Raw genomic sequence first — 27904 nt, forward strand, 5'->3', positions numbered from 1 at the left:
TTCACTTCGCTCCTCATAGAAGCTCTCAGACGTACGAGCTCACTAGCAGTACATCTTAAATTGTTTTTAAGAAATTAAATCATCTGTGAAGTTTCTTCTGAACTTTCCCAAAACACACAGAACTAAACATAGAAACCAGTACTTGTATAAGTTCATATTCCCTAAATTGGACCTCAACTCCAAGCCCATCCTTATTTTTGCATATCCGACAATTGCATATTCAATCAAGAGAGCATAGCAAGCTAGGAGTAGGGGATTACACCTGAATCACAGCACTAGATCTCCTCCTGAGGCAAGAGAATTGGTACAAATTCCAGGCTAGCCTGGTCTACAAAGAGAATGCTAGGCTAGCCAAAGCTATGTAGCAAGACCCTGTGTCAAAACAAGCAAGCAAGGAAACCACCACCAACAAAAAAAATCCAAACAACGGGTAGTCACATTATACAAAGTAGTATACTCCAGCAAAATCCATGTGAATGAGTACTAGTGTTACCACCGCACCAGAGATCGACTTAGCACCATTCCTTTGGTGTTCCCAGTGAAATACCTAAAAGAAATGAGTCGGAGGTCCCAGTTAAGACCTCAGAGTATGCGGGAGAAATCCCAGTTATTCTAAACTCATTAGTAAACTAAATGTTTGCCAGAGAACTCCTTAAGAGATAAGCAAACGTTTTTCTTTGGGTATCACTGGTTTTTAGGACTGCACCGTATGTCTCCTATGATAGAAATACACTGAGCACTGCATGTACCCAAAACTGACTGTCACACACTCCTATGGCTGCCCAAGAACGACCTTTCCATCATCCAGAAAGCTGCCCCTCTTAATGAGTTATGCCAGGCAAGAGTACAGCGCAGTTAAACTTGAAAACGGAACGGTAGCAACTGAGCACTGAAACGCTTACTCGCACAACCAGGACACGCCCCTCAGGACACGCCCCCGAGGGCACGCCCCCCAGGACACGCCCCCAGCTGCTACATGTGGAACCTTCCATATTGCACAAGTTCAATTTAAAGCTTCTCAAAACTAAGGCAACGCACTCACCTCCGCCCTCCCGATTTCAAATTCATCTTGGATGGCTCCAAAAACTGAGAGAAGCTAAAAAGCATTTTTCTTTTTTCAACAGCTCCTTCCAAAAAGCTTCAAAGGTTAAGTTTTCTTCGAGACAAAGCAAAAACAACGGGATATTGACTAGCCAAGCTGGCTTGATACATCTTAGCATTAGGAAAAGGTGCTTTTTCTACAGTGACGCAGTCGTCTGTTTAGTCAAATATCATGTATGCTCCATATTAAAGTCTGACCCTTGCCCAGATACAGGCTGCCAACTTCAAGGCAGAAACCATCTTTACGTATGAGGCTGCCGAAGGGCTTTCTTTCCTTAGATTTCTGCAAGCCAAAAAATATCTACCGCAAATACATTCTAAGCACCAGCTAAAGAGTCCATCTTAACTTTGGACTAGTTATAGCTTTTATTTTCTCATTAAAACTTATCTAACATTTTGAAATAACTTATTAGTTAAGAATCTGAAATCAAAGTAGCTTATATTATGCTTTTTACTGCATTGATTTTTCTTTTTTTTTTTTTTTGGTCCTGTAATCTTTTCTCCCTTTAGATTTTAAAACTTAGAAAGTACCTTAAAAATGCTTTTTCTTCTTTCTTTCTTTCTTTAGTCTTTTATTTCTTGGATTAACTTCAGTGATGTGGATGGCAGAATTTGGACAGTTAACAGATTATTGGAACTCCATGTGAAGTGGCATGCCTAATAATTTTATCCCCCATCCACCAAAAGGGGGACAGGTACAGTTTGAAGATCGTATTTACAGTGGACTGGGAGCAGAGAGCTGACCTACTTTGTCCAAAACTAACACATCACAGGAAGTCACCAGAGTTAAGAGGTGGGGCTTTTACCGTTAAGGAGACTGACACATAAAAAATAGGCTAGTATTTTCCTCCTAAGCTAATTGAGCATTGCTTTCCTTAGAAAACAATAATGTGCTTTACTCATTTGGACATTTGCTTTAAAGAGCGGTAAATTCCCCTTTCCTATGCTGTTAGTAGTGCAAACACCTCAGCTATGTAGACTGCTTCTCCAAATACTAGCCAGAACACATTTATCTTTGGAAAGAAAGACAACAGTTATAAAAACACTGTATCGACAAGATGCAGCGATCTTCACAGAGGTGAACATATTCACACAACGAAGTGCAAATACACACGGCCATTCAAATACAAAATTATAAAGACGATGAAAAATACCCAAAATAGCAATTTTATATATAAAATTTTATATTAAAATATTGCTCATAAATAAGGTGATATTATGAATTCTATTTCCCTCTTTAAAATTATCTCTAGTAGTTTAGGCTAACGCAAGACCTTATTAATTAGGCTTCTGTTGTCTTGACAGCTGAGTTACAATAAAAAAATTGGTCAATAGAAACACTGTAACAGTGGATTTAAGTAGTCAAACACTGTAAAAGTTAGGGACGGGCATTTAGTAATTATAAGAAAAAGCCCCCCGAATGTAGCCAAATGATTAACCCTGGACTAGAGTGATCTGCTTTATTAGATAAAGATAATGAATATTATCTTATGTTTTGCAAGTACAACAACCATGAAAATGGACCATGACGTTCTTCAAATGCTTTCTCGGTCCAGATACTTAGCAGAGCGACAGAGATGAAGAGCGCGGGAGCTGTGCTCAGCTCAGTTGTTCGTGGATAGGTGTGGCCTTGTTCCGGTCCGTCCCACTTGGAGGCAGGGCAACTTGGAACAGTTCTTGAGGAGCTGCTCGATAGCCACGTGACGGACGTGGAGCTCGGATGCCAGGGAGTCCTTTTCTTGCACCTGGTGTGTCAACTCTTCAAAAACTTCTGTGAGGATTTAAAAGGCAGTTTCACTTTTAGTGAGCGGAAAGCTAATGGCTAGGACTCCATCTTAAGTAAACATAGGTATGAGTTAAGTTTTAGCAAGAAACGGATTGGATACCGAAGAAAACGGCTGTTTCCTTCTGAGCCTATCAGTGTTGAGCATTCTATGACACTTCCCACAGGAAACTGTGATGCCCAGTGGTCTCCACCGGGTGCAAGTTTAGAAAGACTATAAGTACATACAGCAGAAAGGGTGACCACCACTTGAGTCACGTCTCCATTACAAACTATAAATAGGTTCAATCAATACATAATGACCTGTGACATAAACGTTCATTAATATCCAGGTCTCGAAACTCCTCAGAGACTTGGAACGGACTTTCAAAACCCTGGCTCCTACTGGTAGGTATGTGCCTGCTTCAGACAATCCAGACCTCGGGCTTGAATTTTCTTTTATGGGTAAGATCAGTAATAAATGTGACCATCTCACAGAAGCACTGTCAGAGTTGAGTGCGGCCCCATTTGTGAAGAACAGAAGTGGGTGTGGACTGGGAATATCAGTGCAATGCTTAACGGTTTTCAGAAGCTGTGTGCTTAAAGCTTTGCACTTCAGTCTGCTACTGACTGAATGCATACTCTGCAAGCGACTTAAAGGCCTCCGAAGTATAACTATTTGTTTTACCTAAATGGACGGAAGCTGGAAGAAATGACAAGAAAGGCAGGCTTTGCTTTTTTTTTTTTCTTTTAGAAAACCCTCACGTATTTATGGACAAAACAATATGTTTTGCTGGGGAATCTCAAAAATAATCCATGCAGTGTGCTGAGGTGGGCCCACAGAGATAGAAATGGGATATTTAGTAACAGTTGCAGCTGATGACCACAGGAAGTGGTCGGCACACTTGTCTCACTATTTTTTTATGGGTTTCAAATGTTCATAGTTTATGTGGATAACCAGGGCTAGTACCATGGCCCTAAGGAACTATCAGGATGTAAACCCCAGAGTGCCCAGTGCTGTGACTGGCCCTCGATGAAGACAACAGTGGCAAAAGGCAGAGGTTAGCTCTCCATTCTACTTAGATTACTTTTCCTGAAGGCCCCAAAGAAATCTACCCATTGCTGTTTGTCTCCCAAACCTCAACAGGTCTCAATGTCTAATTCCCAGATTTAAACGCTGTAGACTCTAACAGTGTCCAGTCACAGGGGATGGGCGGTATCAACATTTTTACACATGACAAGCATTGAGACTGAGTCTTTACCCTGGATTTGCTGTCGGAGCTTTGTACTCAGTTGAACTACTTCAGCAAGAGTCATCGAATTCACTGAAATAGGAAAACACAGTAACTGTTACCACACACAGCCTTGGAGAGCAAGCTGCTGCCAGGTTCTTAGGTAGAGGACGGGCTGATAATTCACCAATTCAACATTCAAAAGAACCCCATTTCCTTCATTGGTTCTTAAAAGTGTAGCAAATCTTAACCACAGAACCCTCAGGGGAGACACATTTATACACTACTACTGTCTACTACTGTAACACCTCCATCCTCCACAGGAAACAGGGAGTTTGAACAAAAAAGGTAGGTAGTGGGACGGTTGGACTCTGATCTCTCCTACTTCTGTTTTCTGAAGTACTAGTGACTTCTAGTAAGCATTAACTAAGTCATGACATGGGGCTTTAAAATGTCTGTCTAGCAAAACAACCTTTACATGAAGAACCGAGGACCTGTCTAAAGACATCGTCAAGGCCCTTCTGGATCTAAAACAATTTCATTTAAGCCAATCAGAATCACCTTGGTGAGACTTTGTAGGAAAGGGGCAGGCAAAAGTCATTTTAAAATTTAAAATAAATGCCCACGTTACCTTTTAGCCTTCAGTAAATTGTCAGATGTCTGTTTTAAAATCGACTCCTGTGGCCGATTAGTCATATAAGGGGTTAGTGAAATGACAATGTGTACTGGCCAATAGTTCCAGTTACATAAGCAGAAGGAACCTTGAACTTTCAATTCAGTTTGATGATTTCTGCTCTATTTGGTCACTTATAAGGGCAAAATAAATGACAGTGGCAATGAAATTTGGTGTGTAATAAATAGTATATATTCAAGAACCCTCCAAAGAAGTTTTTAAGATATCTCACTATTTGTTAAGGTCAATCTGTCACTTAAATATTATGTCCACCAAATCTGTCATCCTACGTTGTAATTCTAAACACACACACACACACACACACACACACACACATACACAGTGTGCATAGAAGAAAAAAAACCAGACCAACTACCACCCAACCTTCCCCCGAAAAAGGTCAGACTATATACTTATTCTTCTCCTTCATTCTCACACACTACTTACGCTCTTCTCGGCTGTAGCGAGGACTCTGGGTCTGCACACTCCGCTCCGGAACAGAGCTCGTCTCCTCTGTTTTCTGGGCCTGGTTGTGACTGTGAGTCCACAATGCATCCGCGTCTTCCAGGATACCAAGGCCGAAGTCCGTGTCCTCCCTGTGGTCCAGGATTCTCTGCGTATAGCTTGAGATGCCGACTGCGCTTCCCGCTAACCCCTTGGCTGAGTACTTGGGCACCTGAGAGTCAAACTGTGGGAGTAATTTCTTCTCTGGCTTATGCCTGAAATTAAACAGGTGATGCTGGGAAGTTTTGGAACACTCGGAGTCCAAATCCAGATTCTTATTTTGGGCATACTGCACAATCCAGTTTATCTTCTTACTCAGGATGGTTTTAACTCCTTCGTAAGTACTTTTGGAGAGCTTGGACCGAGAACAATCCTGGTTGGCAATTAAATGGTATTTTTCAAAGCAGTCTTTGTGGCCTCTCAATGATTTGGTGTGTAAAAGATTAGACTTCGGTACTCCTAAAATGACAAGAGGACAATGAAAACTCAAAAAGGGTTCACAGGTTCTTGATAAAACATCAGTGTAGTGAAGTCTTGGTAGAATTCATTTGCAAACTTGAAGCCTGTAAATGCTAAATGTGGCCCGATCTGTTTCCGTTTAGCTTTATATTCAAACTATTTTTATTGATTTACTGTATTTGTGCACGTGCATGTGTATGTATGTTTACGTTGATTAGCATGTGTCCTCAGGAAGGCCCAAGTTCAACCAAGTGTGTCTCTCTTGGATTGCTCTCTGTTCCCACTTAAGACAGAATCTTACTGAACTTGGAATTCAGTGGAGAGTTGGTCTGGCCCATGCCCACCCCCATCTTTGAATTCTAGGATCAGGTCCCCATACTTGGCGGAGCCACATTTCCAGCTCAACAGCAATGTCTGCATGTTTAGAAAAGACTTTTGAAAAATGTAATAATTCAATTGGAGTCTTAGTCTAGTGGCATATGAACACATACAATATAGAAATACAGAGCATCACTGTATCTTCATGAAATACATATTTACAAAGCTTTCATTTATAATATTCAATGACAAAAATGCTTGTTCAATGACAAAAATGCTCAATGACAAAACCGTTCAAGGGTTGGGGAGATGCTTAGTGAACACGCGCAACCTAGAGTTCAGATTCCCAGAGCACACAGCGAGCTCTGTGCACATCAGGAGACCTGGCTTAGTAAACAAAGAGTGATCTCAGAAAACACAGAACATCGACCTCAAGCTTCCGCCTGATACACTTAGGAATCTGCAGACATGTGGACCCATGAACACAATTATATACATGTGCCTCCCCACCAAGATTTTTTTTTTCCACTATAACAAAAACATAGGTTAAGCCAGGTGGGGAGCTGGCCCCAGAGTTCGGAGAGTAGGAGAATTGGCCATGTTCGTCACTGGCTGTAACACTCAGAAGAGCAGGCCCTGCACCTTGCCCGGGCAGCATAGTGGTGCTGGCCCTGCTGGTGTGGGTAAGGATGAGCCAGCTCTGAGAGTAGGAGATTGGCAGAGCCGGCTCTGCCCCTTGCTGTGGTGGCATTGGATGGGCCAGCCCGGGCAGGGCAGGAGAGCTCGCACTGGTGGTGTGTTTGTGGGAAAGCCGGTGGGACAACCTGCTCAGATAGTTCTTAGGTCCAAATCCAGGGCTTTGAATGGATCCACCCCAACATCTACCCCATTATGGAACTGGCTGGAGTGTGTGGAGTCCTACAGATTCAAAACTACACAATCTCCACGACATAGGGCAACAACAGCTTATCTGAGAGCCCCAGTGAGGTTTCGGTATTGACGGTGTAGCAGAAGCCAGAGGCCTCGTACCAGACCAGCAACTCATTGCCATGAACATTTGCAAGCAAAGAAGTGTGGACGGAAGAGTGCACTGCCACACTATGCTACACACCACAGCTTCCACAACCAGATTTTTCCTTCTCTGTTGGCAGGGAGGGTGGGTACAAGGGGAGGGGGAGATGAGTGGAATTGGGGGAATGATGGGAAACTCACAAAGAAGCAATAAAAAGTTAAAAAAGAAAACTAAAGAGGAAGATATATGTTAACCATATTCCTTATAAAAAGTATATTATCAAATCCACACTAATGCCCCATTCCCTCGTTTCCAATCCCCACCCTCCTACCCCTATTCCACTATTCCTCCCCAAATTTTCTTTTTAAACTCCCGTCAAGCCCACTTAATATTTCTAATAAATGCGTGGGCATGGCCTTTCTTTATGTGAAGAAATGGCCTCTGCCAGCAGTCATCAATTGCTAATAGTTCTTCCGCTATGAAAGAGATACCATGACACCCTCTCCCCTCTCCCACCCAGAAGGACGTTGGTTTAATCTTGTGCATGTTGTCATGGTTGCTGTGAGTTCATGGGTTGAACTCTTATGCCCCAAACCAACCAACCAACCAAACAATAAAAGAAGACAAAGACACCATTGTACTACAGGCACCCAGTACCTCTAGCTTTGACCCTGTTTCCACCCATCTTCTGAAATGATGAAATGACCATTGATTGACATGTGACGTAGACATCCCGCTGGGACTGAGATGTCTGGTCTCTTGCTCTCTGTATTCTGACAGGTTTTGGGTCTCTGGGTTAAACAAACCTCTCTGATGAGGGTCGACAGATTACTGATCTATAGGTAGAAAGGGGGTCTAATACTATGGTCCTTTAGCAGATAGTAGAAGCTTCTCCTCTAGGACCTAGAATCTACCAGTCACAGGCCTATAACTTACCCAGCCACAGGCCTATGACTTATGCAGTCACAGGTTCTTGGCCCAGGGTATGAGCTTTGGTACCAGGCATGAATTCTGTCTTATAACAAGGCAGAAAAGACTTGGTTACCCTAACAACACTACTGCCACTGTTATAACAGTGGGGACCATCATGCCAGGGCAGCTGTTACAGCTGGATGAGAGTATTCAATACTCTTCTCCTCCAATAGCATGCACCGTGTCTTCTCGCACTATGATGAGAGCCAATAGGGATGAAGCCTCAGGGTTGGTACCAGACGGATGGTAACCATATTCTACAACTCAAGGGTGTGTTATCTTTAGCAATGGCGTCTTACCATCAAGGTTTTGAGGGTGACCAAGAGCAATGGCGATATCCTGTAATGTCTGAGGGTCTGTGGGACTTCAATGACTAGTCACATTCTCAATTGGAAGATATAAACCAGAATCAGAATATATATATATATATATATATATATATATATATATATATATATACCTTACTAATGTGCTGAACTGTTCAACTTACTTGTAAGAAAAACAAAATGTCTATACTTTCCACAGTTCAATTTTACACTTATTAAAACTTAAAAAGGTAACTTTATCTTCTAGAAGAAATGAGTCACACCCAATTATCACTTGTACAGCACTAAATACATTACCTGGTATAAATTTAACTCACAGGTACTCGTGACACACTAAAAATAATGGAAATATTTTGACTCCTTTTCCAGAGGGTTTTTTTTTTTTTTTGTAGTTTTCTGAAATATAGGATAGGTTTTTCAAATTCAAAATGTGTTTCAAATTAGTCGTATATTTTTATAATTCAAGACATATTATTAAAGTCAAACGGTGCTCCCTCTCTCTATCATGCATGTGGAGTTTTAAATGAATGCCTGCCAGAATGCTTCTGTCTAAATCTGCATGAGAATAGAGTTGGGAGACCCACCGAGGTGCTAGGTTTCAAAACAAAAAACGGATAAAACACATTTCAAGAACCAAGAAAAGTTATGCTCTTTCGTCTCTCTGAAGTTCAAAAGCTCAAGCTGTAGCTGTTTGAATTGAACTTGAAAGTCTGGTGAGTAGTTAAGACAATGGGAAGTTTGCGTTTCAGTGGTAAAGGACTAGAAGTGTAATGCTAGCCAATACCAGGACCTGATCTCCTCCATACCCTGAATACAACTTTTGCTCGTTGATGGTCCAGTAGGCTCCCAGAATTCATTGTGTGGAAATGCAACTCCTCTGCTTCCATTCTCAACACTTGAACCACACTCACTCTGGGAGGGTGGAAACCTCTGATTGCTCAGGAAAGAAACGGGAGCATTTGTCCTGAGAGCTGTGCCTGTCCCATGGTTAAACTCATCTTAAGGGGGTTTCCTCTTCCTCCTCTTCATCCCAAAACATCTTAAACCCTGCTTCACCATTGCAAACCTGGGGATTATCCACATCTCACTACCCCCTTCCTCTGCGAGGCTTTCTCTAACCACCACGCCCTAGGTTAGCTTATTACACGTGATTTTACAACTGCCTCTTCATTGCTTTTATTTCTTGCCAGGTAAGTTCTGTGTAGAAAGGGGCCATTATCCAGCTTACTCATAGGCATTCGGAGCCTTAGTGTCTGGCACTCCATAAAACGTAGTTAAGTGCACCAGGGAAAGTTAAGAGTATTTAAAACGCAGCAGCAACAATGCTACCCATATAAGCCTTATTTCACCAATTGTCACGTATAGACTACTTGACTGCAGTCTTACCTTACTTAAAGGGCACTGGGAAGTGTGGGCAGCTTACTCAGAGGACAATGAAGGGCATCTTTCAGTGAAGCCATTCCTATACTTAAGTCCAGGGGGCTGGCAGTCTAAGGAAGTAGTGAATGGCATTAACACACATACAGATTCCCATGCTGTCCGTCTGCCAAGGAAATTGGAAGGTTTACTTCATTCTACGTTTTAAATAGCAACTTGCATTAAGTTTACGACAAGGGCTGATTCACAGGCACTACCACTTATCCAGGGACGTCTGATCCTTTAACAGTTTAGGCCAAATTATAATAAAAAGTTAACGTCACCGAGTTTTAAAATTCGATTTGAAAATGTTAGTAAACCTACTTCAACTATCCCATTTAATAGCGAGCTGAAAAGTAAAACAATACCATGACTACCTTATACAGTTAATTTTTAATATTGAAAAATATGTCTCAATATATAATAGCAACATGCCTGACATCTTAGATAAAATTCTTAAGTGATTATGTTTTTTCCAATTTAGCCTTTCAAATTAGCATCGGAGACGTAATCATTTCTGTTGTGAGAAGTCTCAGGAGAGAAACTGAGGCAGTCCTTTAGAAAGGCCACCGAAGCCCTTGGTGAAGATACAACCTTGCTTGCAGTGGAGATCCCAGGATATTGGAGGACAGCAGGAAGCATGGAATGCAGTACTTACTGCCCCTATGCATATTCGTGAAGGGCCATCTAACAGTGCATAGTCAACTATTGTCTTACTTAGGTTTTTACTGCTGTGAACAGACACCATGACCAAGGCAACTCTTAATTGGGGCTGGCTTACAGGTTCAGAGGTTCAGTCCATCCTCATCAAGGAGGGAGCATGGCAGCATCCGGGCAAGCATGGTGCAGGAGCAGCTGAGAGTTTTACATCTTCATCTGGAGGCTGCTAGGAAAATGCAGACTTCCAGGCAGCTAGGACAAGGGTCTTAAAGCCCATGCCCTCAGTGACACACCTCCTCCAACAAGGTTACGCTGCCTAATAGTGCCACTCCCCGGCAAAGCATAAACCATAGCACATGCTGTGGATGCAAAGTCGGAGAAGTAGAGCTGCCGAAGCCCTTTGGTGCCACAGTCAAGAGTGAGTCCCGGATGTCGGGCGCTGGGCTGCCAGGTTTTAGAATGACACTGCTGGACTTTGGTTTTACTTTGGGGTTTTCAGGAGCCCAAACTTAAAAGAGACTGCAATTTTAAAGAGAAATTGAACTTTTAAGTGATGGGAATTTATTTAAAACAAAACTATACGACTTTTAAGGCTGTACTGTATTTTATACCATGATATTAACAAAAGATCTTGGGGACAAACAAGAAGGGAAAGGTTACAGTTTAAAGTGCTGCATCAAAGCTGACGAGGAATAGGTTGTTACTGCTTCAGCTGCCAGCTTGACAGAATTGACAAAGCAACAGAAAACAAACCGCAACACAGAACTTTTACTTAAGCCTTTCTTCTAGGTTCTGAAAACTCTCCCGATAACCCATCTGGCAGGTCGTCCTCACAGTTACATCCTTCGATTCTCCCGTTAAAATAAAATTGCCTATATCAAAGCCCACAGAGGGCCCCAAACTACTCAAATGTGAGTATTTACCCATTGCTCTTAAAATTGAGAGTATCCCTGGGCTTTTATTTAATCTGCTTACTGTGGGAATACAATGCTTCTTTCTAACAGAGATAGTTTACCAGAAGTCATTTTTTGAAAAGCCATAATTGACAAAACTCTTTATGAGCTGTCCGTCTGTCCATCCGTCCATCCACCCAATCCATCTTTACGTATTGCAGATCCTATTTATGGTTAACTCATAGTGAAATCAACTAAGCAGTGGTCTGGGAGGTTTGCCAGCTGGCCCAGTCAAGAATCCTGGTCTTGTACACACAGCTTTTCCTCATGAATTCTTCAATCACATTATCTGTCCACCTCCTGCACATTTATTTACCAACTGGACCCTGATTTGCTTTTGTGGGGTTTCCTATTAGCAGGACTGTGGACTTTTTATTTTTCTTTTTTCTTAATCAGATGAGAGAGTTTAGTAATGACTTAAGTTCCAGGTTACTAATATTCATTAAAATAATTTAAGCCTTCAAATAAAAAAATCATTTGTGCAGTAAAAGTCAGTAACATTGCTTCCAAATAGTCTTTTTCTTTTTTTTAAAAAAATGGCAGTTCATATTGTGCCCAGCTTAGATAATTTCCGGGATTTAGAGTGATTTGTTTTGATAAATTCACCTTGGTTGCTAAGAGAGAAGGGCTCGCACATGTTAAATAATACCATGCTTGTTTAAGCAACTGTTAATTATAAAGATGAGTGGATGTGCCTACAGTTGCAATAGAAGAGATTAACATGAATCAAAGGCCACTTCTTTGTTTTTGAGGAGCAGGTAACTCTTTTTGATAAGTGGAATGGAAGAGAAGCCGTGTCTGGAGAGGTGGTGCACTCGGGGTCCACAGCACACACATTTTGTTTGGTCTCCAAATATCTTAAGGAAAAAAAACCCCACTACATTCACATACAATTCCTGATCGCTGTCGTTAAATGAGGTCTCTGAGTCACCGGCTTATAGAGAAGGCAGGCAACTTCGTAGAAACAGAGAACATGTTCTTCAAATCAAAACAGTCCATACCAACGCCTGACTGGATTCACATATATCTGGGACCTCAAAGGCTCTCAAGCCAGGTGAGGTCACTTTAACGTATGTTACAACTGTATTTGTCTGGATTGACTGGTTAGAACAATGCTTTGACACACCTAGTCTGACTATATTGCCATGCATCCGTTGAGCAAGCATTGGGCAAGCTATGGTTCAAAAAGATATTACCATTTTATTGTTGCTGAGCTCTGCCGGAAGTGGAGGGGTGTTCAGGCTGTCTATCCCGTCATGGAAAAAAAAAGGTGAGAAGGCTGGCTGTCCTGGATCTCAATAGGTCCTTCCTAAACTGCACAGCACAGGCCCCTTGGAAAGCTTTAGCAGTTGCTCACGGTGCCTGCAGAATAGTGTGACAAAGGACAACCCCACTCTTTGACCTTTCTGATGTTTAGCTAACCCAAGCGTCACTTAGATGACTAAATAAAGCCTGCCGTGTTCAAGGTCTTGACGTTTGAAAGCGAGGCAACCCAGCAACTCTGCACTGGGTGGCAGATGGAATTATTGGTGATCACGTTGAGTATCACGCAGATGGGCCCCACAACTGTCCCATGTATCTGAGGAGAGACATACAACAGGTGGTCTTGTAAGGTAGCAGATTTCAGCTCAGGGCTGGCTACGCCTGGCTCAAGTTCTTGTGCGCTAAGAGGATTAAGCTGACAATCAAATCAGCCTGCTTCAATAAACGAACTATGAGGAAGAACCTGAGCAAGCCAAGAGTTCAGAGAAGTCATGTTAAAATACACCCGCGACATCAAGTACCCGAGAAGCCGTAGCAGAAGTGCGTTCACATATTGACGGCGTGCGACGATTTCAAAACCAAATCAAACAGAAAAAAATCCTCTCTCCCAGTGAAGTTTACTTTTTCATCTTAACAGTTGGGAAGTTAGGAAAACACACCTACATAACAACTGTTTATTACTAAAAGAGCACCAAAAAAAAAAAAAATCCCATATTCGATGCTACTCTCTAATTTGGATACTTTTTTTTTTTTAACCAGTGACATCCAACAGATCTTTCTGTGACGGTGGTTAGGCTCCATCCAGGCTACAAAATAAATACTCTAACCACCAGCCACATCGATATTTAATATTAGAGATGAGGTTAGTGTGACCTGGGAACTCAATTCTGAATTGGATTTCATTCTCACTTATTGAAATTAAACCATGCTGGTCAGGCTGCCGACCTGGCCAGGAAGGCTCACCTACAGTCAACTGATTAAGGAAAGAAAGGGACTCAGAAAGAGAACGTGCGTGGAAGCCACCGCCATCTCTTTGAAAGCCTCCCTGTAATGAAGGACACCATGTTTGGAACTGCACAGGATAAAAAAAAAAAAAAAAAATACTAGGTCTGCTTTTCAAGAACATTAAGACACACCACATTCAGATAATTTGAAGTGGCACGATTAAATAAAATTAAACCCTGCGAAGTTTTAAGCCAGCAGTCCAGCTTTTTTCAATCCTCCGTACATGTTCTCCACTAAGTACACTTAATTCACTGTTCTAACATTTATGCCATTTTTGTATGTGAGGTGATCATATAAAACAAAATTAAGTCATAAAGCAACAGAGCATAGCTATGGGTACAACAGACTGGGCAGTTCCAACCATCCACTAACATGGTGTGCAGGGACAGTGACTTTCAGCAAGGTTGACAGTGTCTCAATGGTAAATGGTTATAAAGATGAATGTTATCTGAAGACACTCTGAAAGACACTTTTATAGTAGTGACCACACGAATGGGGACAAGCCAGCCAGACCCAGAAGTGGATCTGAAACTGTGACGGTTTGTATGTTTGTGCCAGGTAGTGGCACTATTAGGGGGTGTGGCCTTGTTGGAGTAAGTGTGTCACTGTGGGCGTGGGCTTTCACACCCTTGTCCTTGCTGCCTGGAAGCCAGTATTCTGCTAGAAGCCTTCAGATGAAGGTGCAGAACTCTCAGCTCCTCCCGCACCATGCCTGCCTGGATGCTGCCATGTTCCCACCTTAATGATATTGGATGGAACCTCTGAACCTGTAAGCCAGACCCAATTAAATGTTGTCCTTCGAAGAGTTGCTTTGGTCATGGTGCCTGCTCACAGCAGTAAGACCCTAACTAAGACAGAAACTAAGATGAACCGTGGTTCGGCTCCTCAGTCACTGTCTCCCCAGACAACGTTTGGACTGAGAAACTGATTTGCTTACAGGTAAGAGAGACAAAGTGACCTCAGACTACCATAAAACATACAACTCCGTATCTTTGCTGACATTTGAACCACAGACCCTTATGTTCCAGGAAAGTAATGTTAAGTGTTTTGTAACATCCTTCAATCACGCTGTTGAAAGCTAAAACTATAATCTGTGTTTCAGACCAACTCAAGCACACGCATGTGACATTTTGGCAGCAGACAATTCAGCTTCCCTTTACGTTGCTCCCAGTCATATAAATATTTCTTTTTATATTATTTCTCAATGGAGATGAACACAGGAACCTATTAATGTCGGAGCAGCAACCTACTGACATATATTTTATCTTGGGTGGAATAACCACCTGTACGTAGTGGCTATCTGTCATAACTACCTCACCATAATTCTAGTGTAAATTGAGCTAAATGAATAGGTTAGAAAACTACGGAAACCAACTGTTTGCCCAATGAAACAAGAACGAGTTTTAAATGACAGAGTACATGCCATCAATTCAGTAGCGTGGGAAGACATTAGAGCACATGATAAGCCTACCTTTGGTGCCTACATCTTCTGGGAGTTTAAGCTGCATCACGGCAGGACATTAAGAAGGCAAGTTTCATGTACCGCTAAACCAGAAACTAACCACGCAGTTCTCCAGGCGACACTTGCACTTTAAGAACGCTGAAGTATTAAAGAGTCACCCACTGACAAGAAGGAATACTCCTAATGTAGCAAATGAGAATACTGGATGGTAATGGCCTGAGCACTAACTTTTTTTTAAAGTACAATTCCCCTCCCCACATGCCTTCGCCCCAGAAAACTCAGCAGTAGAAACACAGATTAGTAAACACATTGGGTGATTATGAACCCCTCGACTCCTTTTGCTTTCTGTGTTTTGACTATTTTGTTTGAGGAAAACAAAGCCGCTTACATTTTCAGTAGGAAAGATTCGAAACACCACAGAAATGTCCGCAGAGAAATATAATTTAGTCTGAATATGATCAGCAGCGTTCCTTAGTTCAAGACAAATTAGGCTTAGGTTCTGTGCCATGTTTCAATCGACTAAGTAAACCAAGAAAGCTGGAGGCACTGGAAGTAACAGACACATTCTCAAAGCACAGTAAAACTTTCCTGACTGCTTTCTTTGCTGACATTGCATCTAGCAGAACATTTAACCTCAAGGGAATAGAGGCAACCCCATTCGCCATAAAAGTAAAATCATAACCCAAACAGAGTTTTATTTACCTGTCAATCCTTGATGGAGAACCAAGAAATAAAAGGGGCACCTGGGAAAAGTTGCTAAGTGAACAAAGCATACATGGATGCTTTCGGCTTAAAACCACCAACACTCCTGGCCCTGCAGCAGGAGGAGGAGGAGGGGGACAGATGCAGAGGTGGAACACCTAGGACAGAAAGGCCAACTTCTCAGCTCTCCAAACTTCGACACCCACAGAACATGAAGCTACGGTGTTAACGGAAGAGGGGCCCTAGTAACCCAGTAACAGCAATGCCTAGGGGAAAACGGACTCCTTCAGCCCAAATCACTCTGTTAGCACTTCGTCATATACTACGCTCTCCTACTTAACCCACACACCAGACCCATCACTTCTCCTCAGCCCTAGCACGGCTTTCTCCTCATGATCTTATTCACCATTCTTCCTCATTTAACACATACTGCAAGGGCTCAGCAATTACCATTCAAGGAGGAGAGATCCATAGCATTTAGGACACAGAGCATGAAGAGACCAAAGCATAAATAAGACTAAGACAGGACGAAGGGAATGGAGTCTAGAGTTACTTTGGAGGGGGAATGAGAGGCAGGGGTGAGCAGTTAAGAAGACTCCTAGAATCCTGGGTTTGGTAGTACAGGGCATCTATCTATCTATCTATCTATCTATCCATCCATCCATCCATCATCCATCATCCATCCATCCATCTCAGTTATAGAAGAGGTTGCCAAGTTGCCTTAGGAGGACAGAAAGTTCAGTCAGCTTCATTTAATGGAAGTTCAAGGCCTGCCTGAAAAAATTAGTGAGACCTCGCCTGGAACAAACCAACCAACCAACCAAAAACCACTAAAAAACAAGGGGTGGGATACAGTTCAGCAATAGAACACTCACCTGGCCCAAGTCAGGTTTAGTTCCAACACTTAAAAAAAAGGACCGAGTGTGTGGTGGGGAATGGGGTATAATAAGAATACTCTCTATGAAATTCTCAGAATTAAAGAGGCTAATCAAGTCTAGCATGCTACATCCAAGAGCTAAGAGCTTGACCCGGAAGAAATGGCAAGAGCAGGCTCACTGGTCATATTGAGGGAGACGCCTCAGTGTGGGTGTAGCGGTGAGCAAGAGAGGAAATAAATGGTTTCTGAAGGAAAACCCACGGAGTAATGGCCTGACAGAGGAGCAGCGGTAGAGAAGTGGAAGCGGAAGTGAGAGGCCGGCTTCTGGCCCGCAGCTGACTTGCCTTTGCAAATGAGAGGTACGGCTGAGAGAGCACAGCCCTAACTTCATTTCCTGTCATTTTCTTCAGAGGCCATGACTCTGAGCATGTAATACGGAAATCACCTTTTAATCCTGGGTGGTTGGCTTTTATCTACGATCTGGGAAAAGTTGTTCATGATTTAAACCACGATGCCTGTTATCTGCGGCTGGAAGTAATTATGTCCCAGGTATTGAGTACTTTCAACTTAGATTTACTGGTTCTGTATGTCTCATAACACATTTCACTCCTGGCTACTGGGATGAATCAACTACGATTTTGAGCTGGAGAGTCATTTTATGCATGTTATTAATAACTGTAATAATATTAACAGGATGCTCTGGGGTGCATGGTCCACGTGCTTGTTTTGATCACAGATTTCTGCGCAGTGAGTGCCCACCTGTCTGTGGCTGCATCCAGACTCAGTGTTTGCCTGTGTCACAGGAACCTAAAGAAGCGTTCTGAGACAGCCTGCTCAAACGCAGTTTTTATACTTCTAGTTGACTAAGATAACTAGACACAACTGTTAGTGCTAGCTGTACTGTGCTGTTATTCTGAAGAGAAGATAAAGCTCTTTGGTTGTATTAGTTAAGACTCACCACTGTGAGTAGATTCCAGAAAGACCTTATGTAATTTGGTAAATACATCAACGTTTCCTTGTGGGTCAGTTTAGAAGGGAAATCTTAGAGGCAATTCTCTAAGTTCTTCTGACATGGCCTTAGTAGGGATAGAATGACAAGGTTCCTGCCCCTAGGACAGGGCCAGCTTGTGTGGGTGTAGGGCTTGTTTGTGTAATAACATACTTACTTTCATGGTCCTCCTTCAAGAAATGCCCTCCCAGTTAACGTTAATGATGCCCATGATAATCCGAGACATCGTGAGTCCAGGAGGCAAAGGTGTGGCGAATGTTTTAGCAAAATGGTAAATGCTAGGACCTTCAGGTCAGCCTTAACTAAAAACATGAGTTTGAAAATACAAAATTTCTCAACTATGCAAAAATAGAAGGATGCAATATGAATTGTATAAGGGGTTTCACAGATCTAAAGAAACAGAGGCAGCTACACTATGAGTCAGCTTGTCAGAAAGATACAAAGACAGGCAGATACAAATGCAGGCAGATTCCTGAGCTCAAGGTCAACCTGGGACAGAGGGAATTTAGGTTCCAGTGTGGTAGAAATGGTAATTTCAGGACAAAGTTCCACCTAGCTAGTTTACAGTGTTTAACAGAGGCAGGCAGATCTTTGAATTCTTCTGCAATGTTAAAAAGAAAATGCGTGCTTGCTGTCTCCTAAGAATTAAGGGGCTGGGGTCATGGGATGCAGATTCACAGGACAATCAAAGGGAAACCTGGAGTAAATGACTGAATTGATATGTAAAATAAAAGATTGGGCTTATGATATGCAAGAGATGAGCTATCGAGAGAACTTTTTTTTTAGAATAGCTAGAAAGAACTACTTGGAGAAGTGTCTCAAGCAGAACAGAGAGAGCGAGCAGATCAGAGGGAAAGCAGTGTCCAGCAGAGCAGAGGCCATCGAAGCTAAGACCCGCGATCTGATTTCCAGTCCTTTGTTTCACTGCTCCCAGACATCAGAACCCGTCCAAGCCGAGGCTGGTCCTTGGCACTCTTCCAGGTCAATTCACCAATTAAATACTCATCCATGCTTCTGCTCGTCCTTCTGTGATGGCTGAACATCACTGGTCATTATGGTATTACATGGGAAAAGAAAATGGAACAGGAGGCAAACACACCATCACTGAGGCCCTGCGGCAGGAGAGTGGAAAGATTTCCACAAAGGAGAGGGTATGAGGGAAGGTTAATGCTGAGATGGGGCAGTGATACACACACCTTTCATCCCAGTAGGGGAAGCAGAGGCAGGTGTTCGAGGCTCTATGTGTTCTCGGCCATCAGGCCTGCCAAACCTACATAGCAAAGTCCTGCCCCGAAACAAGAGCAAAGAATAAAACAGAAAGGGAGGCATGGCAAACAATCCATTCATCTGAAGGAACTTTTTTGTATCTGTGAGACAGGGTCTGTGTCTTAGGCTGGTCTCAAACACACCACAGTCTTCCCACCTCCGACTGCTGTGTTTGGAAAAATCATCTTCACGAGCCACAAAGCCCACCTGAGAAATTTAACTTTTTAAAATGACTTTGACTTTTGGTGGAGATATTCCTGCGTCATCCCGCAAGGTGTATAAATCTTTACCCTCTCCGTGCTTCATCTCCAACCGCAGACGGGAGGGAGGATTCCCGTCCAAAATGACATATGGCGTAGAATAATTTACGTTCAGACATGCGGTCTCAGGTGCCCAGAGATTACATAAGTGAAGACGTCTAAAATTAGCTGCAAGTACAGGCAGTCGGAGGGGAGGGAGAGAAACAGAAGGCAATCTGCTAGATACGTACGTCGAATGTACAAGGTCACGAAAAGACCAGGGGTGAGGCTACACGGGCTTGGGCAAAACACGCCAATGTAGTCTTACCAAACAAAACGAATGCAACGCGGTGGGAAGTGGCCTGTGGGACCAATAAGAGGCACTGGGAAAACCCGACGGGGAGTGACACTCAATAAGGAGTACCACTCAGTATCACAGAAAGGAATCTCCATTACGGAGAAGGTGGCATTGCCATGTCAGAGGGTGTGGTCTGCGGTTAAAGCGGTGCGACTCTAAGGAAAGTCTAAGACACCTCCTTTCCCCGGTGGCTGCAGCTGTATCAGCACTGGCCTCAGAGACCTACCTGGGTCTGAGCTCCTGTGTCTTTTTACTGTGTGACTGGAGGGCAACTCCACTCATTTGGGTCCCCTTCATTTTGTCACACACAGATAAAGATAAAATTATTTCTGCTTGGCTAAGATGGGTGAAATCTACATGTTTGCTACAACTGCTAGATGCCACTTAAGAACCAGTTCATAACATTAAAGGTTTCCGATTTCCCCACTTTTTTTCTTTTTTGGCTGCAGCTTACAGCGGAGTGGGAGGAGGCGTTACTCATTTCCTGTTGCGGATGTAGATGAGCGTGAACCTCTCCACACACTGAGCGAAGAGTGCAGATGAGGAACTTGCCCCGTCTCAGGGCGGCCGGGGATTCCCATCTGCTGGTCTAGCTCTGGACTGTCTATCACCGTGTACTTGAAATGGTTTTGTTTGCAGATGAGAGTGGAAAGTGAGTTTCACTGGCGATGAGCTGAAATTACAGGATGTTTCCAAAGAAAAGCTGCTGCAATTAGAAAGGCTTGTCTGAACTGAACCCCGTGTGGGCGGGGCTAGGCTCAAATTCTTACCCCTGACCCACTTACAGTAGCCTATTTTCGTAAACTTTTCTCCTCAGTCTCAGTTATTTAAAAGTCTATGTGAAGCTTTAAAGTTTGGGTCACCCATGGATGTTGGTCATGGTTATTTATTAAGGTTTGATGTGGGCCTATATAACAGTTTCCTGAACTATAAGGAGTGGGTATTTGTCATATAAAAAGAAGTTGGGGGTGAGGGACATGGCTGTGTCCCGTAAAGTGCTTACGAGAAGTGTTTGAACCCTACTGTAAAAGCTAGGCTTGGTGGCGTGGTCCTGAGACCGGCACCGGAGAGGCAGACATGAGAAGCCCATGTCCCATTGGTCGGTCAGTGCAGCTAGTCAGAGAGCTCCACATAACAGTATCCTCAGGGAAAGTGACATTCAGTGAAAGGTCCTATCTCCAAAAATCAAAAATAAGGTAGAGAGAGACTGAGGAAAGCCCCGGGCCTCAACCCTTAGCCTGTACCTGCCCACATGTGTAACCCAACGTGTACAGACACACGGCCGGAAAGAAGTTGAGTTGGAAGTCTGGGGTTGACAGCTCTCCTCCTTGTGCAGAAAGACCCAAGCATTTGTTTATTTCTGCTTTACTTCGCTTGACGCATAGTTCCCAATCTCAGGCTTATGTCACAAGCCGGGAAGGCTGGGGTTACTCCAGCCATTACTTACTTATTCCAGAATAGAAGAGAAAGGCCTGTGTCAACATTGCCTCCCGTGTGGGAAGGGAGCTTTCTCTTAGTTCACCGAGCCATCTCCTGTCCTTACGTTCATCATGAGAGTTGCTGCTCTGCATAAGATCCATGTTCTACAGTGTGTACTGAGGAGGCAGTAATAAGATTGGCTATCCAAATACTTTCCCCTCCCAATGTTACAGGTTGTGTCACATGACAGGCAAAACTGTTTTCATTATAGTCGACAGCAACTGGTGCTCAGATCAATCTTCCCGCACTGGGGTGGAAGTGTGTGAAAGTCCCTAGAATAATGGTTGCTTTGGAAGACCAGAATGCAGCCATCCTTGAAGTGGGCTTGTCAAAAAGCTGTCAAGGACTTTCAATTTTTCTTTTCTTTTCTTTTTTTTTTTTTTTGGGCCTAGCTCAGTCCATAAAACATCATAATTAATCGAACTCCCAAGGAGGAGTGCCCCAGAAATTTATTATTGGGTGAGAACAAATGAAATTAAACCTAAGTAATTTGGTGGTATATTTTAAGCTTGGGACTATTCCCTGGTTTCTCTCTCTGCCTCTGTTCAGGAGAGACTAATGGCTCCCCTCTCCCTTGGTATCTCTTCAGAGATGGTCAGCCGCCGAGACCATCAGCCACTTTTGAGGCCATTTTTTTTTTCATGGATTAAAAAAAAAAAAAAAGCAGTTAAGAGGAAAGATCACTGAAAGTACAGAGACAGCAGTAGGCTTTACACTTAGATGAACTAAAAAATGGCATTTTAAGTTGATCTTTTAAACGTCTACTTGTTTTGATTTTACGTGTATGGGCTTTTGCCTGCAAGTATGTATGTGTCTGGTGCCCACGGAGGCCAGAACACAGCCTCAGGTGCCCTAGAGTTGGAGTTTGAGATGGTTGTGAGGCATCTTGCAGGTGGGGGCAATCAAAAACCTGCACTCTCTGGCTTTCCGGCTGAGTAACTTAAGCTCTCGTCCCTAGAGTGAACAATGGTTAGGTAAGTAAAGCAGCAAGCAGCAAGGGTTCTGAAGGGCTCTCCAGACCGTTTTTACTTGACTCTAGTACACGGTGTGGCCACTACGGGATGGGACCAAGAGGAAGACGCAGTGGTCAGCCGAAGTTTGTTGTTTCCCAGTCCCAAGCAGTAGATCTGTCTGAGCAGAAAGATGCTAGCATTCAGAACAGGGTATGGAGTAAGAACGGAAGACCTTTATCAATAAACAACCACTCCTGGCTTTTAAGTGGAGACAAGGACTTTATACCAACCAGTGATGGAACAAAGATGATAGAAAACCTCAGGATGGAGGAGCAGTAAAGGCAGACATGGGGCTCGCCTATGCTTTATAGGAGAAAATACACCTTTTCCTGTTAGAAAGATTCAGGAACGGAATTTACCTGTTTCCATGAAACAAGAAGAAATTAGGGAGACTTGAGACTACACGGAGAAGCCATACACACGCTTAAGCCAGCCTTGATGGAAACCAAACTGGTTTAGTTATCTAACAGCTGTATCTGTCGCTGTAAGAAAGAAAGCTTAAGTTACTTATCTGGGAAGCAGAGTAGCCGCTGCGGATCCACTCCCAAGACTGTTGTCGCCTTTTGTACATTACGGCTGTTTCATTGCAGGCCCCGAAGACCTGGCTTCAGGTCAGAGAATCTACCACAGTAAACTAGACGTCTGTCAGTGTACTAATCACTAAGACTGTATGCTAAACCTCCGAGTGCCTTAGGACTAGATCAGGCCCTAGGCCTCTGCTTGTGCACTGGTCTCCTTAGCTTATGAGTGCATAAATCGTCCTGCTGGTGAGTTATGGGCTGCGAATGTCACCCTTGGGGACAGTTAATGACCGAAGCCCTTGGAATACATTTTTAGGTTTCTGAAGAACAGGACCACACTTTGGCAACCTAAAAGTCTTGTCAGTACCCACCTTCCTTTTTAAATACTGTGAAACCACAGGAAAAAAGAGAACTCAGAGTCACGCCCAGAAACAGAGTGGCTCCTACGACCGCCCTGTGTGAGGTCCGTTTCCTTTCATCCTTTGTCTTCATGGCAGAAATACATGCAAGCACGTGGCTCTCAAACAAGAGGCTCATTATCACGAGGCCAGCGCTCACTCATGTAAACAATCTAAGTACACAAAATGGCGTTTTATTTCAAATGTGTGAACTAAAACCTGGCCCAACTGTAGTGGTCCTCCCCCACTTGGGCTCTTTGCAGAAAAGAAGAAAAAGAAAAAAGGGGGAAAAAAAAACTGGTTGAGAGAAAATGTACAATATCACAGTTAACAGCAACCTCACCATGCTCCAGACAAAACCAGTGATGTTCTATTCAAATGCCCATCTTACCTCCCTGTTATAGAAAGAAAACTACAATACCTCAAGACACCAACCAAGGTGAAGAATTACAGACCCCATCTTCACTTTTTCCCCACTGATATTAAAAACGTGTGGAATGTGTGTGTGTGTGTGTATGTGTGTGTGTGGAGTGTGCCACAACTCACACACGGTGGTTGCAGGACAACTTGAGGGAGCTGGTTCTTTCCTTCCACCCTGTGAGATCCAGGAATTAAACTCAGGTCCTGAGGCATGGCCTTAAGTGTCTTTCTCCGAATTAAAGCCATCTGGCCAGCCCTCCACTGATTTCCTCCACTGGAGGAAAGACCTGGTTGGGTCTTGATATAAAAACTGACATTGGTGGAAATCTTTTCCCCATCTTCCCACAGCAATATGACAATATTAAACTAAACAAATGCTTATAACAAACATCTCATCAGTGCAGTAAAAATGGAAATAGATTTGTGAGGAAGTAAAACTGACACTCTACGCAAACTGAGAAGGCTTTTAAACTCCACCTTTGAAACACACAGAGGACGAAACAGTTCTAATCCAGGTTGAGAACCGTTTTTGTCCTTTAGACTAATAGACAACTACTATTTCAGAAACACAGGACTAGGGTCGTGTTTACACATCAAGAGCTAAAATGCTCACACGCTGTTAAAAGGCCTCTTCAGAAAGCTAGGAAAGGAACTGTGAGAACCGGGGTCTCTGTAGTAAAATCTGATATGGTACGATGGGTCACTTATCAGAAGCACCAATTAGGGAAAGCTGGCTGAACCAAAACCCAATTGGGATTCGAGAGGGGGAGGAACTCCCAGCATCTATCCCACAATTAACTACCTACTGACAGTAGATCAATGGCATTGAGGTCACAACCACAAGAACTACATGGCCTAGCTTCGAAGCCCAGGATTATCAATTAACTAGCGATGTCCCTTCAAAGTGCACTTCTTAGGTCTCTCAGGTTCCATTCCATCACATTCAAACCAGCAATAACAGCGGGCATCCCAGAGCTATTTTGAATGACGATAATCCAGTAAGACGCTTAGTGCCATGCTTGGCACAGATGTGCTCCCAGCAAACATTTGCCTGGCGTATAACAACAGCCTGATGTCACCACGCCAGCAACCTAGCCACCCGCCAGACCTCAGTTTCTTCCACAGAAAACAGAGGCTGCAGTTGATCACTTCTGATGCCTCTGCCCTTCTAAAACGTAAACTTCTAGGAGGTGTCAGAATACACAGGACAAACTGGGTTTCCAAAGAGCGGAAGTGTGCCCCCTCACTGCAGCCCAGAGAGCACAAACATCAACTCCACACAAAAATCATACTTCCAAGTCATGCTTTTAAAACTACCTGTAATCACGACATTTACTGAAGCCAAAGTTACAAGCATTCTACTTAACCCACAGAAATTCCACGGTGCTCCAAGGCACACTATTTAGAAGCTACGTTTCTGAGTAACAAGTCCTAACAGGAATGCCAAAGTCTATGATCACGGTACATGAGTGAATGTGTTTAGCAATAGGGATATTTTGTACCTAACAGGAAAAAGAAAGACCATGAAAATCTTTAAAGACAAAATGAAATGTTTTGAAAATAAGACCTCACGCATCTAGATATTTCAAAATACCAAGGATCTAGTAAGGTCATCCTTCACTGACACCTTAGTTACAAGCAGATTTTATTTTGGGGGGAATTTTAAGATTTCTCTTTAGTGTGATTCATAGATACCCCCAAAAATTTGAGGCTTCACTGTGACAGTGTGAATAGTAAGGTTACACCCCAAGTTTCCGGAATCAAGAGACTAGGACCCAGGGCCCAATTAACTGGTACCCCACCTTCAACAAAAGGTTTAGTTTCCAAAGAGTTTTCTTTTACACATTCTAACAATTCTCACCGGTATTAAGAAAATTTAAAAGTCCTTTTTTTGTTTAAAGATTACTAAAAGTAAAGGCAGCTAATTAAATTTTATATAAAAGACTTAAGAGAAATTTAAAAAGCTAATTAAAATTCACCATATGATGGGAAAATAGAGACTAAGTTAGGTGGAAAGGAATAAAATTACATCTGCCCATGTAAACGGTCATGTTGATTCTTAATACCAGAGAGAGAGAGAGAGAGAGACTAAAAATATGTTTACCAGACAATACCTGCATTTACTTCATATTAGTGAGAGTGTGCTTAACATTGTGTTTTAGAGACAAAAGTTTTCCTCGCTTCATAACTATGTTAACTCTGGCTTCATTTCCAGAAAACCTTAGCAGATCCTCACATTGCCACAATCTCTAGGCTTTCAAACAATTTCAGTGTTACCTTCAAGCATCTCGGCGTAAGTTGTACGAAGTACATGGTCTGCAGTTAAAACCGCAGTATCCTTACCCTCGAGGTTTAGCTCAAAGCAGATGTGGCAGAAGGAGAGTGTGTCTTTGTCTGTCCCCAGTTTACAAACACTGCAAATGTTGTCATCATTCAAATCAATGTTTACAAACTGCTCCTCTTCGTTCATAGTGCCCCTATGAGGGAAGAGAAAAAGGCAAGTTACACAACAGCAAGCAAGAACTTGCTTATGGCCTGCAGTACCGACAAAAAACCAAAAAAGGAGGCGTTTGCAACAGCCCCATTAGGCAAGCATCGCCATGCTTGGGAATTATAGCATCACAGTTTTTATGCGAAAAAAGCACAGGGACATAAAAAGGGCTGCCCATAGCAGACACCAGTCGCCCGGGTTGCGCCGGCAGACACTGGGTCTGTCAACCAACTTCAGGCCGGTCGCTGTGGCCAGAAGGAGCCGCTGGGACGCGGCTTTGCCAACTTCTGGGGAGCGCCTGGAGGCGCTCCGCTAACTCGGTTACCGGGCTCCCGGGCTCCGCAGCGGAAAGACGCACGTGGGGACGGGGACACCCGGGAAGGATCGGCTCACGTCGGAGACTCCGCAGCCACGGACCGGAGGGTCCCGAGGACTCCACTCGAGGATCGTGGGCGGCCGGCGCGGCGTGAGATCCGCCTCGTCTGTCCGTCCGTCCGTCCGTCCGTCCGTCCCGGCACCGGTCCTACGCACTAGAGCGGCTCAGAGAAGGACCTTTACCGTCCGGCTCCGCGGGACGCTGTTCGCGCGCCACGATCCGCACTATTGTTTCCGCCGCCGCCGCAGCGCAGACGGCATCGCGCTCCGCCCCGCCCCGGCCGCCTGCGCCACCCCGAGCCGCCCACGGGGAGAGCGGCCGGGCCAGCCCACCCCGGACCCCACGTGCCCACCCCGCCACGAGGAGTGCGGCCACCCTCCGCCCTCCTGCGCTCGCTCTGCGACCCCCTCCCCTGTGCGAACTCTCCACCCCTTCGCCTCCGCGGCGAGCATCTAGCGCCCCTCCGCGTGGCGCACATGGACCCGTCCGACCCGCCTCCCTCCAGCCCCTGCAAACTCTAGGCACTCGCGGTTTGCAGGAGTGGACCCACGGCAAATGCTGGGAGTGTGGTGTGGTGTGGTGGGGGTGGGTATGGGGTGGGGGTGGGGGTGGAGGGAGAAAGGCACACACACGAGTGGGAAACGGATCGCTTCGAAACTAGGAGCCCGAACCACGTACTATCTCTGAACTCCAGTTTCATGTTGGCTGACTTCCTGAATGAGATAAAAGTTGATAATTCAGTTATCCCGATTTAGGTATAATCCTAGAAGCAGGGCATCTTTTCGTTCTGATTGTGTCTTGATGAGGCGCCCCTCACCACGATGTGGTACATCCCATGCTCATCCTCCAGGCTCCGCCCCTTGTTTTTATGTCCACCCATTCCTTAAACTTTTTTAGTATGTAAATATACTTTCCTCCTCTGCTGACTCCTTAAGCCCTGCCTAGGCCACAGGTCTACGCAATGCTTTCAGTTACGTTTGCTGTAGTAAGTAGTCTTTCTCAACAGCCCACAGAAGAAAAACAGGAAACTCTCATCTTGCACTTTGGTGGTGACTAACCCTTTATCGCAGTTTCTTAGAAACAAAAACTGGAGCTTGAACTCAAGGCTGCGGAAGCAAAACCTCTAATCAACGTCTCAGAAAGGTCATCTGTGCCCATGCTACTGAAGTGTGGTAGATGACTCAAAGACTCCGTGTGGCATTATTACAGAGGCAGAGTCCCTAAATCAGTACCTTGCTCCCAGCAAGACCCCCAGATTCCATGGACCTGAGGTATCTCAGTGAGTGAAGTGTTTGTTATGGCAAACCTGGTAACCTGAGCTCTATTCTGAGTCCACAAAGCTGTCCTCACTCACCGTGACACATTTCCCCCCTAATAATAATAACAATAATAAATATTTTAAAGGTCCCAGGCCCCTGTGCACTTTAAAATCTGGGGTGTGCTAGGTATCTTGCCTTTGGATTCTACTCATCTATTTAATAAAAGTGATTTTTAAAAAGAGTGCATGCGCACGTTTGTGCATGTGGCTGTGTATGATTCGTGTATGCTCATACCCTGGCGTGTGTGTGTGGAGGCAACTTCAGATGTCTGTCCTTATTTTTTATCTTGTTTGAGAAAGGGTCTCTTTGCTGTTCATG

At 43.8% G+C, this 27904-nt stretch overlaps 1 protein-coding gene across 4 annotated transcripts; it reads right to left on the minus strand.

The window, feature by feature from the left end:
• Window positions 1-1662: 1662 nt before the first annotated feature.
• Window positions 1663-26552, minus strand: C4H21orf91 (chromosome 4 C21orf91 homolog). Of its 4 annotated transcripts, none has more exons than XM_032900509.1 (5): window positions 26450-26552; window positions 25744-25877; window positions 5216-5731; window positions 4126-4188; window positions 1663-2872 (listed from the first exon to the last, which is right to left on the minus strand). In XM_032900509.1, the coding sequence occupies exons 2-5, from the start codon at window positions 25868-25870 to the stop codon at window positions 2706-2708; spliced, it is 873 nt and encodes a 290-aa protein (XP_032756400.1). In that variant the 5' UTR covers window positions 25871-25877; window positions 26450-26552; the 3' UTR covers window positions 1663-2705. The 4 variants fall into 4 exon arrangements, with proteins under 4 accessions (XP_032756400.1, XP_032756399.1, XP_032756398.1 ...); XM_032900508.1 differs by having other exon boundaries at window positions 26309-26535; XM_032900507.1 differs by having other exon boundaries at window positions 26250-26535.
• Window positions 26553-27904: the final 1352 nt, after the last annotated feature.

The sequence above is a fragment of the Rattus rattus genome, chromosome 4 (assembly GCF_011064425.1).
Source record: "Rattus rattus isolate New Zealand chromosome 4, Rrattus_CSIRO_v1, whole genome shotgun sequence".
In the NCBI taxonomy this organism is placed as follows: Eukaryota; Metazoa; Chordata; class Mammalia; order Rodentia; family Muridae; genus Rattus; species Rattus rattus.

What these genes read in the sequence shown, in the direction of transcription:
- C4H21orf91 (XM_032900509.1), bottom strand. Translation starts at nt 25,870, where the DNA reads ATGAACGAAGAGGAGCAGTTTGTAAACATTGATTTGAATGATGACAAC. An exon ending in CTTTGAGCTAAACCTCGAGG is followed by an intron (nt 5,732 to 25,743) that starts GTAAGGATACTG and finishes TTGTCATTTTAG; the next exon opens with GAGTACCGAAGTCTAATCTT. An exon ending in GCTCCGACAGCAAATCCAGG is followed by an intron (nt 2,873 to 4,125) that starts GTAAAGACTCAG and finishes AAATCCTCACAG; the next exon opens with AAGTTTTTGAAGAGTTGACA.